General features: G+C 30.1%; 1 protein-coding gene across 3 annotated transcripts in view; it reads left to right on the top strand.

Annotated features, from left to right (window-relative positions):
- Positions 1–12,870, top strand: part of jar (Myosin heavy chain 95F jaguar) — a 111,872-nt gene that overhangs the window by 19,401 nt on the left and 79,601 nt on the right. For all 3 annotated transcript variants that reach the window (XM_085809416.1, XM_085809417.1, XM_085809418.1), the window contains exons 4-5: positions 3,504–3,577; positions 8,627–8,756. In XM_085809416.1, coding sequence (XP_085665542.1) covers positions 3,504–3,577; positions 8,627–8,756 — 204 coding nt within the window. The remainder of the gene's footprint in view (positions 1–3,503; positions 3,578–8,626; positions 8,757–12,870) is intronic.

The raw sequence follows: 12,870 nt of genomic DNA, 5'->3' as shown, positions 1-12,870 counted from the left end.
ATTGCAAGCAAACCAGAAGCGCACATATATAGCACACACAAAAATACAGGGTCAGAAACATTTCTGGTAAATAATAAACGAAAAAATGCTAGTGGTTACATAAGAGGAATCTCATTTTTTGGCACGCTTGCCAACAAGGGCTCTCCAGAAACTGTTGAACTACTGTTCTGTTTTACTGGATTACTGATCATTCACTCACTAAAGTGAATTGGAATCAGTTTGAGAGCAGATCGTCCAACTCTACATAAAAGGAATAATTTCATTCACAAGAGAAGATGTATGTAAATGAAACATTTGTTTCCTAATGGGATTGTATCTAATATTTATCAACCAAGAGAAAATTTAAACAAAATTGTTGTCATTTTGTTTATTTTTTGTCATTTCATGGCAAAAATCATTTCAGAAAGGCATGCTTTTTCGAAAAAAATTTGCTTTTCGAAGAACGTTGTGATACAGAACAACAGAAGATAAATTACTTTTTCAGCATAGGAAGGAATATCACCATGTCTTTGCTTTCATAGGATACAGAAAGTCTTAAATATAAAGGAAAAACTTAATGCAGCATTGAATTGTCCATGAAAAGAATTTTTATTCTTAGTGCAAGAAATGTATTGAAAAGTGTGGATGCTTTATAATGGTACATGATTTCAGCTGATTGCATTATGATTTTACATGAAGGAAAAGTGAATAAAAATAAAGCTATCTCCATTCTGAACAATAACTATGTTCAGATGTAGTAGAAGAAAAAAATTATAAAGCTATGAAGTATGGACTGCATTCTGTAAAAGTTTTCTTCTAAGGGATATATCCAGATGCTCGCGGATGCGACATCTGTATGTATTCCTTAGAGGGAAACTTAGGATTAGTTTAAACTTGCCTATGTAATTTCTTATCTTGCATTTCATCATCATAATTTGTATTCAGAATGATTTTTCTTCTCAGAATCATATTAAGTTGTTCATTTGAAATTTAAGATCTGGGCTCTGATTTCACAATGTTCATAAGCCCACCAGTGGCCGAGCACTGAAGTCTCTGAACAGTGTAGGTCACCCTTAGTTCAGTTCTAGGCAGGGCTGGTTGCATGGCAATTTTGTTATTTTCAGTGGACTAGAAAAAAACACACATAAAAAAAAAAAAAAAAAAAAAAAAAAAAAAAAACAGTTTCAAGCTTGGTAATGATTTTCAAATAGCGGTTTAGAACTACTTCACAGAATGAAAACTTATGACCAGTAATGTAAGTAATGTAATAATGTGATGTCTATAAATATTAGAAAAAAAATTCTGTGATCCTGTCATTACGAAATAGAATTAAAATTTTATTTTTCGATTAAGCCGATACTATGTACACTGTGGGAAAAAAAAAGAGGGGGGGGACAGTTCTATATTTCCTGTTCTACTGGGCCAATTGGTGAAATTCAAATTTCTCTTTTCATGTCTCAAAAGTGTGACTTAGGATTTTGTATTATATTTATATACAGCATCATTCTAACATAGATATTTTGACACAAAATCAGGTTTTTTCCAAAATATGACATGCCAATTTTTTCTGTATTTCCATTCTATGACTGAAATTATGCCTAAATATTAAATTTTGTAAAATTTGGTGCAAAATTTATGAAGAAATTCAAAAAATTATCTTGCTGTATTTTTTTCAGTTTTCGCCAAGATTAATTTACTTGATGAGCATCTTAATTTGTTGTAACCTATTTTCCTTTTCTTTTTTTCATTGTAGACAAGTGAAAAAGTCATCGTTCATACTTTCAAATAATTTTAACAAAGTGCGTATTATCGTTTTGCGATATTGTCGCTGAAAAAAAAAAGATTCCAAATTTCAAAATGCTCTAATATGTAAATTCATGTATATCTTAGAAAATTTTGAATACAAACTCTAATTTTTTACAGGTGTGCCTAGAAATACATCTACTTTAAGACGACATTAAAATTTGATAGGTTTATAAAAAAAAATTTCGAAAAATTTATAAAAAATATTTTAAAATACAAATTTTAAAATACAAATTTTAAAAATAAATCATAAAAAATGTGCGAATTATATTTGGATTAATCCTAAATTTTGAATTCTGGAAGAAGGAATCAAGTAAGTTTAATAAAAAAACAAGATATTAATATATATATATCAGATTCAGGTAACACTGAGGAGCGAAAATTTTGAGAGCTAATTTTTTAAAAACTACTTGTGCAGTTTTTACAAAGCGTGGCAGTTTGGCATAATTTGAGTCGTAGAATCAAAGTATATGTGAGAATAGTAACTTTTCCACCACACAGTTTGCCAGCATCACATATTTTAATCGTAATCATGGAACTGCACGTGTGTATCTAAGCACCGGTCAGACTGGTTTCTTCCCTTCTTTGCCCTTGACCTTCCGGCAGTCGCTTGGCAATTCGTGACGCCCCACATGGTGCGGTTTTGTGTTCCCGCATGTCACGCTAATGGAGTTTCATCATTCCTGATATTTTTCACATGGAGTGTCATCGTATTTTTGCATAAAAGGAAGCTGAACTAAAGGTTGTTATTTATTTAGATGGAAATGCTCAGTGTTATAATCCATCTGCCACGATACCGTTCTAAAACATCTCAAGCAGATTATATATAGGTGTTCGACTCCAGAAAGTGATGCATTACCAGCGATGTGTGACCACGTGATTATTTTAAGTGTGTAAAAGAATGTGAAAGTGAAAAAAAAAAAGATCTTGCACATGGACAACAATGATATGGGCACTGCACTAAATTAATATGGGAAAATTTCAACTGCATATATGCATGATGTGAATAGATTGAGATCGGTCGACTGCTAGACACGTTTTCTGCTTTCGTCTGCTATTCCATTTTAGGTTCACACGTTTTGTGTTCTAAGTTATGATATTTTGATATTTTATATGTGTGTGATAAATGTTCCATATTTAATCCAGAAAATGTGTTTGATAAAATAAATGTGAGATTAGAAAAAGAAATGTGTCTCCGCAAGTCTCATGCATGTGGGTTATTGAGTAAGTAAAATGTTTAATTATTCTTGATGCTAGGGTATAATTCGCAATATACAATCACTAAGAATTCTGGCCAGTAAATATTGGGCTTATGTAAATTTAATTAAGGATTTCTAGATAGATATTTGGTTAGATTGTCACATTACAATGCCTCATAGTAGTGCACACCACTAAAAAATTGGCATGTCATTTCAGAAAAGTCCGATTTTTGTGTCAAAATACCTGTATTAGAACAACACTGTATGTAAATCTAATACATATCCTAAGTCGCACTTTAGAGATATGAAAAACGCAATTTTAATTTCACCAATCGGCACAGTAGAAAGGGAGATGTAGAACTGCCTCCCTTTTTTTTTCTTTTTTGTGCATTGTACATCCTTGACAGAGTGCACTTTTGTTTGCTTCATCTGTTGCCACACTTTAGGGTGTTGCTGTTTTTTTTTTTTTTTTTGTTGTTATTAAAAATTTTTTTCACTTTCTTTTTTTCCCCTAAATTATAGGTGGATTAATGCATTTAAATGAAGCTACATTATTAAATAATATTCGGCTGAGGTACAATAGAGATCAAATATATGTATGTATTTTTATATATTTTTTAATATTTCCTTGTATTTTTATATTTTGATTTCTAATTAAGTTTTATTTTTTTTAATTTGATTGCATTGTGCATCTTCTCAGTGTATTATAAAATTTATGTTGTTAATATTTCCCTAGCATAAGCCACATTATATTTTCACAAAATCTTGTTAACAATTAAAAAAAATGTTTAATTATTTGTTATTTTTGATATTCTTAAAGTTTTGAGAACATATTTTCATTTTGTTCAATTGTGTGTAAACCGAGAGAACATTCAATATTTTAACTATACTAATTATTTTAGAAATGACCTAAATTATGTGCTGAAATAATTTAGGCCATTTCTAAAAAAATTAAGTTATTTAATTAATTAAATTATTCATTAAGTATTTTTGTCTAATTATTTTGAAATGCATGCTTATATTTTCTAAGAATAGTTACATTCTATGTTATTTATTCAAGTCACTAAATTTTTGCGTAGGTACATAAAAAAGGCTGACTAATGATGCAGTGGCTAAAACCTCAAGTTACATGTAGTTCATTTCAGAATCTACTCCCAGTGGTTGAAAAAGACAGCTATATGAGAATTTTGTAATTTTTCTCATAAATATGAGCCAATACTTCCTTCACATAAGCAGATAGCTGTAATCAAATAGTGAAATCAATTAGTATAAATGAGAAGCGATTCATTTCTTTTAAACCCTATATGTGAATTCAGTTTTTATAGTCATTTCATTCTTTTCAAAAATCATTCAACTGTCTTTATTATTTTGAAACTTAAAAGTGCAAAATTTGCATTTATTAATGTTAGGAATGTTTTTTGTTAATGAGGAGAGAAAGTAACATTTTACTGTACTACCTCATGTTCTCCAACTAGTTTCAAGAACAGCAGTTAGTTTTCATCTTTGTTGAAATTATGTAGTGCATTTAATGTAATTAATGCTATGCCATGTAGTTGCATTCCATTTGAACCTGCAAAGAGGAAGTATAACACAGTGAAAATTTTAACTAGGCAATATTCAAATTTCAATCTATAATTATGCCAACAAGTTATATAGATATTTGCAGTTTGCAATCTGTTATGCAGTGTGGAAATATAATAGGAGAAAGCTAGTCTGTTAAGCTACATTTTGAGATTTTCTGAGGGTTGCAGATCCCCCCTCCTTCTCTTTTCTACATCAGGACAGTGATTAAAGATTGAGGTGGTGTTGAGAATATTCTTGTTCACTACAGAATATTCTTGTTCACAGATATGCTTAATTATAGGCTTAATATAATATAATTTAATTTTATAATATAATTTGTCATTGTATTCTGTTACTGCAAAAACAAATGTGACAATCGTAACTTGGATTTTATCACAATAACTAGATGAAAATGTGACTTGTATTGGGACTGGAACATAGATAGCCATCATGATGCATGTATTTGAAACTCTGTGGAATACATCAAGACTCCTCAGAAGCTGTGATATTCATGCAAGTATTTAGTACTGAACAATTGTTATGAATGCTTGTGCTGCAAAACATTGGATTACCTAGTGTTCCTGTGTTACCAGAAGGCATTTCTCCAGCTGTATGACACAGATAATAGCAGCAGGAATCTTTTGCAGATTGTTCAGTCAGCATGACTACCACTGTGTCGAGAATTAATAATCGGCATTTTGAGAATGTGTAATTTTTAGGGCATTCATAATTGAAGGACTAAGGACTTAATTTCACATTATCTGCAGGTTTCCTGGGCAGAATTTGAGCACTTGCTGAATCGTATTACTTATTACCCAAAATGGTTGATCTGCTTTTTATCATTTGCTTTCGAATCATCACTAAGCACATCTGTTATTTGGAACATATTTTCAGAATGTACTTTTCTATCTGTGTGTAGAGCTTTATCTTGTTTGAGGCACTTTTTCTTGGTGTTATATGTTTTCATTGTGTCTTTGTACCTTTCTGTACTTATTTTGACTATGTGGTTTGTGTTCATCTGTGCAAATTCTGATACATTTTGATGTTTTTCACATATTTCTTCTTCCATCCTTGTATGTGTTATAAATAATACTGTGCATCATATTATCAGTTAGTTGACAGTTACTCTTATCTGTATAAAAAGTGATGGAAATATGGATAATCTTTATCACATAAGGTATTTGTAAGATTAAACCATTTATACCTGGAAAAATTGAATGATAGATGGGTATTAGAACATAAGAAAAGTGTTTTTTTTTTTTTTTTTTTTTTTTTTTTTTTAAACCATAGCATTGACAATCATATCAACTTTTCCTGACCATTTCCTGTTAGGCAAAATTTTATGTCAGCAATGAATTTGCGCTTCCTGTCTCAGTAGTTTTAAGAACAATGGCCCAAGTTAATCCATGAGAATTCAAACATAAGAGCAATCTTAACTTGTCCTGTATTTCTTCAACTTTCATGTTCTTTCTAAGTCATTAATACAAAGTTTCAATAAGTGTTTGACACATACCTGCAAAGATAAGCACCTCTCTCAAATCTTTATATTGATTCTGACTTTGATTTGACCGTTTTAAAGTGCACATAAACAGAAAAACTCAGGCCATTAATTTTGATGGGTTATTGTTAATGTTTTTAGCAGAGGTAGAACTGACATTGTCTAAAATTACCTAAACTGAAACCATTAGAGAAACCAAATCAATATGCATCAGATTAATAAGTAGATGAAAGTAAAGAATTGTAGATATAATATTAAGGAGTGGTGTAAAAAGTGAGAACTGTGCAAAAAACTGTTGATTTTTACATTTAGAATTTCAATTATTTTTGATGAACTCAGATGTTTTGTCTGAGTAAATAGGTAAAAATTAAAATAAAAAAAAGGTAAAAATTAAAGCATCTGATTGATACAATATCCGCTAACATCATCTTCTGCCTCCCCATAGTTATTGCCTATATTTCATCTATTTAGAAGTCTACATATAAGTCTATCTATAAGTCTGTCTATATTTTCTGTACCGGAAACCTCTATAACTTGACTATTCATCTAAAATCTACAAGCTTATAAATTGAATATTTAAAGTACTGTATTTTTGCATATTTTTTAATTCTTTGAATTTTTTTGTTATATGTGTTCATTTTTGTTAAAGGTCTTAAGTATTTTTTACCTTAGTGTAATACATCATAGCTTCCCAACATGGATGCTAAGGAGATCTTGAGGGCTGGATGTTATTGGTCCGAGAGACAGTTAGATGCAAATACGAATAAAAATATGTTTCAAAAATTTGATTTTTGATTTGTTTTTGAAACAAATGTGTAAATTCAATTGCATGTAGCTTCATTCATCTGTTTCAAGAAACTCGCAAATTATCAATCTAATATTCTAAATCATGGTCCCAAATCCATACTTACAGTGATACCTAATGCACCTAAGTGGTATGTTCTTTCAGTATATACCACTATGCATTCTATACTATTAATCTAAAGTTTTATCAGTTTTTAAATATTCTCAGAAATCTTTAATTGTTTCGATATTATACCATGAGTTTTAATTAATAATTTGAGGCAGTGCAGGTACAGTAAATACCTAAAAAATTTTATGCATTTTCAGTCAAAGCCAGCAGATTACATTCAAAAGACATCCAATATATCACACTTGAAAGGGTAGTGGGGATGCTAAATAAGTTCAAAGGCCTCAGCTGAAAGTCCGAAGGACTGAGAAAAATAATCATCAGAAGAAGGTAGTGTAGCCAAAAAATTAGGGAACTGTGTTCCAAATGGCAAGAATCTGCTACTTACATATTAGAATTTCAGTATTGAATATTTTCTCTGAAAAGAAACATATTGAAAGTTTCTAGACATTAGTACAGTAAATATTTCCAAATTCTAGTATCGTGATAGCACCAAGAATGCTAACTACTGGATACAGGAAAATTTTGGACATCTGAGCATGTAAAAAAACTAAGTGAATTTAAATTTCCAGTCTAAAATTACAAAAACAGTAGTTTTATTTATGAACTTTATTATAAAATGCCTGCATTTAAAATTATGTAAGATTGTTTTGAAAAATGCATTTTCAACATAAAAGTTGACATTTTGTAGGTGTTAAACATGTAAAAGTAAAACATTTTATCTGCTTATGAAATCCTATCTGTTGTGAAAGTTGGCCTCAGTGTTGCCAAAAAAGTGCCTTTCCTTCTAGCTGAAAGTTTAAAGGAACAGATCATTTTTTTTATTTAGTTAATAATCAACAGATGTAAGATACAGATATAGCATATAAAAAAACTTAAATCGCTTATCATAACTTTTAACTCTGAATTGCCAATTTTTATCCATTTTCAAATGAAGTTGCATAACCATGTCCATTAATGCACATTTTTCTTGATGCCAGGATCTCATAATTTTGGAAATTGTTTGCTTTACTGTGGAAAATAGGTCCAAAATGCCAGTATTTTTCAAGTTGTGAGGGAAAAGCAACCTGCAGTTAACTTATCACTAGAAAAAATTAAGCCGGCTTTTGAGAATTGATTGGGTTTACATAATACCAAGGTAAAAAATCTTACGATTGTGTTGTGACATCCAGCTTATCCATTATTGACGCTAAATCACACTGTCTGGCTATCATGCCCTTTGCAAGTTGTATAATGGCTTTATAAATCTCTGGTTTGTTTAATTTTTCAGGGTGAAAAATTATCTGAAATTCTAAAATATTTTTGGTTGCATTAGCTTTCTGATTTGTCAGGTGCCGGATGATTGGCCATTATCAACATGTTATAGTGTTAGTTAAAAACAAATTTGTTATTATTGCGATGTTGGTTGTATTTAATAAAAATTCTGATTTTCAATAAATTTCTTTTTAGGCTCTTTGAAACTGCAGTGTTATGGTTAAGGGTTAAATAAATCATTTTTGTGCCTGGTAAAATGCCTGAATGTTGTACTCAATTTTATATTTTAAATTTCAAAACATGATGCAGAGTACAGATGTGATATACGGTGTTGTGATCTAAATAGACTTAAAATGTAATATTTAGGTGCTGCAAGTGTTCAAAGTATGTGCATTAATATATATATTTTTTCCCTTGCAGACATATGTGGCAAATATCTTAGTAGCAGTTAATCCATATTTTGAAATCAAGAATTTATATTCTTCAGAGACAATATCTAAATATCAAGGAAAATCATTAGGCGTGCTTCCACCTCATGTGTTTGCTATAGGTATAGTTGTATTTTGACTTCTCATAAGGAAGCTTAATTTATTTCCATTACAAAATAATTCTATGTAATTACTGTTGTATTAATTTTACAAATACTACCCTTTTCTTAAGTATAGTTAATAGCAGTCTGTTTTTCTTACTAATACTATTCCTTTTTTAGATGATTAAGAAAATTTATAAGCAATTTCGTGCTATAAAATGCCTTACTTTTGTTGTAGGAATAAGCCATATATATATTTTCTTTTCTCAAAGTAATTTATTACAATTAGAAAATTCAAAACTGCAAGGTGATGAACCCACTGATTAATGATAATATTCTGTGGAGTACTTGCCATAATAAGTTAATGTGTTTTTAAAATCTTTTCTTTTGAATTATATGTAATCCATCCCATATTAAAATATTCTTCATAAAAAGCACTCAATCAACTCAGATATCCTTTGTGCATTATTCTGTAATTTAAATTATGAATCAACTATTTCATTAAATGGAACTTTTTGTAACCTAATAATAAGAGGCAAATAATACCAGTAGTTAAAAGTATTTGAAATAATGAGTAATGCAAGTGATAAATATAGATTGAACTATTTGAAAGAAGTTAGTACTGTGGAATGTATTACCTATCAGTGATGGGGTTGTCATCTTGCTGGTGTCCGCTGAAAACATCGTGGACAAAAACGTCATGAAGAAAACAACACAAGGCATGAACATCATGGTAGAAAGTAAAGCAAAGAGAAAACTTTTGCAGTTCTAAAATGTCATGGTACAAACTATCGTTGCCAAAAGTAATGCAGTTAAAAAACTTCACAGTTTCAAAACATCGTTGTCAAAAGTACCGTGGTAAAAAATAAAGTACCTGCAAATCATTGTAGACATGCGTTTTTCAGAATATTATCAGTAATTAGTGTTTCCTTTAATTATATAAAAGGATACTTGCATAATCATTTGTGAGTCCAAGATGGACAATTTTTACTTTCATATCTTTTATTTACTAATGAATATTTGCTGAAAATGTAAACTGGAAACTTAAGCATAGAAAATTAATGCAACTTATAGCACTTAATGGAATTTTAACTTGACACAGTTATGTAACTAAGGTCATTAATAAATTATTTTTTTATAAAGTTTTACTGGTAAATTTTAATGAAAAGTATAATCTAAAAAAGACTAGAAAAAGAAAGGTCAGTAACTGCATGACCTTATCTATAAAAAATTGCTAAGTTAATTATGAGATTATTTTCTTCACTTTTGTTAATCTGATACTCTTATAGTGAAAATTATTTCTTGTATGTTTAAATTTCTTTTTCTGTTTTTTTTAAATGTTTATTAGTTTATAAAAAAAATATGAAAGTGAAAATTATCCATCTTTCCTTTTTGCACTCACAAATCATTATGCGAGTATCCATTTACAATTATTAAAGCCTGAAAAACATATATATGCGATGTTATCATCATGCAATGATTTGTAAGTAATTTATTTTTTACCACGGTATTTTCGACGATATTTTTAAACTGCGAAGTTTTTTAACTGCTTTATTTTCAACGATATTTTGTACCAAGTTGTTATCTCTGCTTTATTTTCTCCCACGATTTTTTGTAACATGGCATTTTTGCCTTGCATTCTTTTGTCTGCGATGTTTTTGGCTGTAACCCATCTTGCCAGATAAAAATCTTAGGTGAATAATAGAAACTCATGCCACCACCTTCATATAAGCTAGTGTGCTTTGCCATAATCAAATAATAGGCCCCTTACTGCATAATGAGTATTCAGTAATAAAAAACCCCTATTTACTATAGTAGAGGTGAAATCAAGATTATAATTGAAAATTCATCTCATTATAGCTTAATTTAATTTCTTATTATGAAGCAGAATTTTCTGCCAAGGTTTTATGCATTGATTGATACATGAAGTTGCTGAGAAAATTATTCGTAAAGAGTATAACATACAACATCCTATATATTCTGAATTTGCATGATAATTTTTATGAAAAAGCTTTTCTTTTTTGTTTGTGTGTGGTTTTATTTGACTGCATACGGTTGTTTTCCTTAAAATAGCTTGATTTTAAACAGCCACAAACAAGCATATTTTATTTTATTTTACCCATTTATTTTTTTTTTTAGGATGTTTTTCTGCCCATAGGATTGTCTCAGGGGCTATCAGATCATTAGAAAGTCATGGTTAAGAGTTACAGATAACTGTTTCCACTTTAATTCATTTAAGTTTATATTTTAGAAAAGTAAAGTCAAGCTACTAGTGCTAAATTAAGAAGGCAAGCTCTAATTAATTATCAAAATACAGATTATTAAAATTTATCTTAATAAATATTTTCATTATATATTTGAACGTTCTTGTATTGCTTATACATTTAATTACATTTCTGTACTCTTCAGGAAACCATTATCACAGACTAGTTTTTTAAAAAGAAATATTGATTTGTGGATGTAATTGAATAGCAGTTAAAGCTGAAATTTCTTAGAGTAAAATGTTTTAATCTTTTATATATTATGTCCAACAATACCATGCCTTTATGGCCTAATTCATACCTAAGAGTAATTCATAACACTTGAGCTTCTAAAATATGGTGCTTACCTTTGGACAATGTGTGAAACTACTGAACATCGGTATATCGGTCAAATCTCAGCAGATTGGCTGGCTGTGTAGGCGTTTCCCCCATGTATATATAACATGAGTACAAGCCAGTTTCCCTTCAATATGCTCCATGAAGGGTATCTTTTTCCTTAGCAGAGCCTGCTTTTGTCAGAGTCTAATCTGGAAAAGGTATAATTCTTTATTTAAATTTTGAATGCAACGTGGCATTATCATGCAGTAGTATGCTAGCAAATATTTGGTTTTGCATTGGGGAAAATTTGGACAATTTTCATGTTCCCCTGTAAGTTTAAGTCTTTTGTTTCTAAAGGTGAATTTGTGATTCATTGTTTTATAAAACAAGTGTTTATGGAATGGAGTTTGATTTCATTATTTTTACTTCCTTACACAAAGTAAAGGAAGTATCGTAATCACGAAAAAATCCGGGTGCCATATTTCAGCAAAAATATCCATTTTAACTGCTATCAAATGCAATTTAAAAATGTTTTTGCCTGATATCTCTACTTAAGGACAAAATAAAAGACTCTTTTTTTTCCCCAAACAAATTAATTATAAAACTGATTTAAAATGGAAACAGAAGAGATTTTTTCCGTCGTACCTCTGAGTACATACATATGTATCTTGCACAACTCAAAAAGTAGTAGTCTTAAAACTTTGATATTTTGTAACATGACTGCTATAACATGTAGTTGTGCACCTCCCTTTTTGGGTGCAATGAGCCACACCAAAAAGTATATAAATACATATATATATATAACCCACTCTGTTACTTGGCTCAGTGAGCTCTTTTTTTAATTTTTATATGTTGGTAAATTGTGCATTTTTTGCTTTAAAATGATTGAATTGTGTTCTTATCTTCCAATTAAATGTTTTTATGCCTTTAGTTAATCCACATGAAATATTTGTAGAATTATCAACAATTTAAGTTGTTTAAGCATGGCTAAGCCTATTTTTTTTTTACCATAGCAGCCATATTTGTTTACATTTGAAACTTGGCAGAATAGTGTGAATTGATTCTTTCGGCACCTTCAGTGTCCTGTTGCTGAGTGGGACCAAAAGGAAACTTTTAGTTCTGTGCACCGAAAAATCTGCCTTCATGCCTGCTGGCTGATTTGCCTGTTTTGGGGTGAAATGAGAACTGAATTAATTGAATGAGAAATATATCTAATGAAATTTGATGAAATACGTGTTTTGTAGTAGTAGCAAATATTGTCGCCAGTCGGTCTCGGACAGAGGAGGATGTTTATGAGTAGTGCATGTGCATTATATAAGCGCCGCTGAGCTGTCTGTGAAAAAGTCTGTGTTATTTTTTATTTCTTTTATACATTGCTTTATATTTATTATAGTATTTGAATAGAACATGTGGCAACGATTAGAGAAATCTTCAGATGATATAATTTTTGTGCATTCTCAAGCACCAAAGTGCTGCTGTAGTAAATAAATGTAGTGAATTTTAAGGAGTGCATTTATTCTATTGTGGTTTATGCACTAATTAAGTAGATTTAATTT

Source organism: Stegodyphus dumicola, chromosome X2, assembly GCF_044657685.1.
Source record: "Stegodyphus dumicola isolate Sdum_Otavi_A_Nest chromosome X2, ASM4465768v1".
NCBI classification, from domain to species: Eukaryota; Metazoa; Arthropoda; class Arachnida; order Araneae; family Eresidae; genus Stegodyphus; species Stegodyphus dumicola.
The sequence above is the reverse complement of the archived record's forward strand: the minus strand, read 5'-3'. Positions and strand labels throughout refer to the sequence as shown.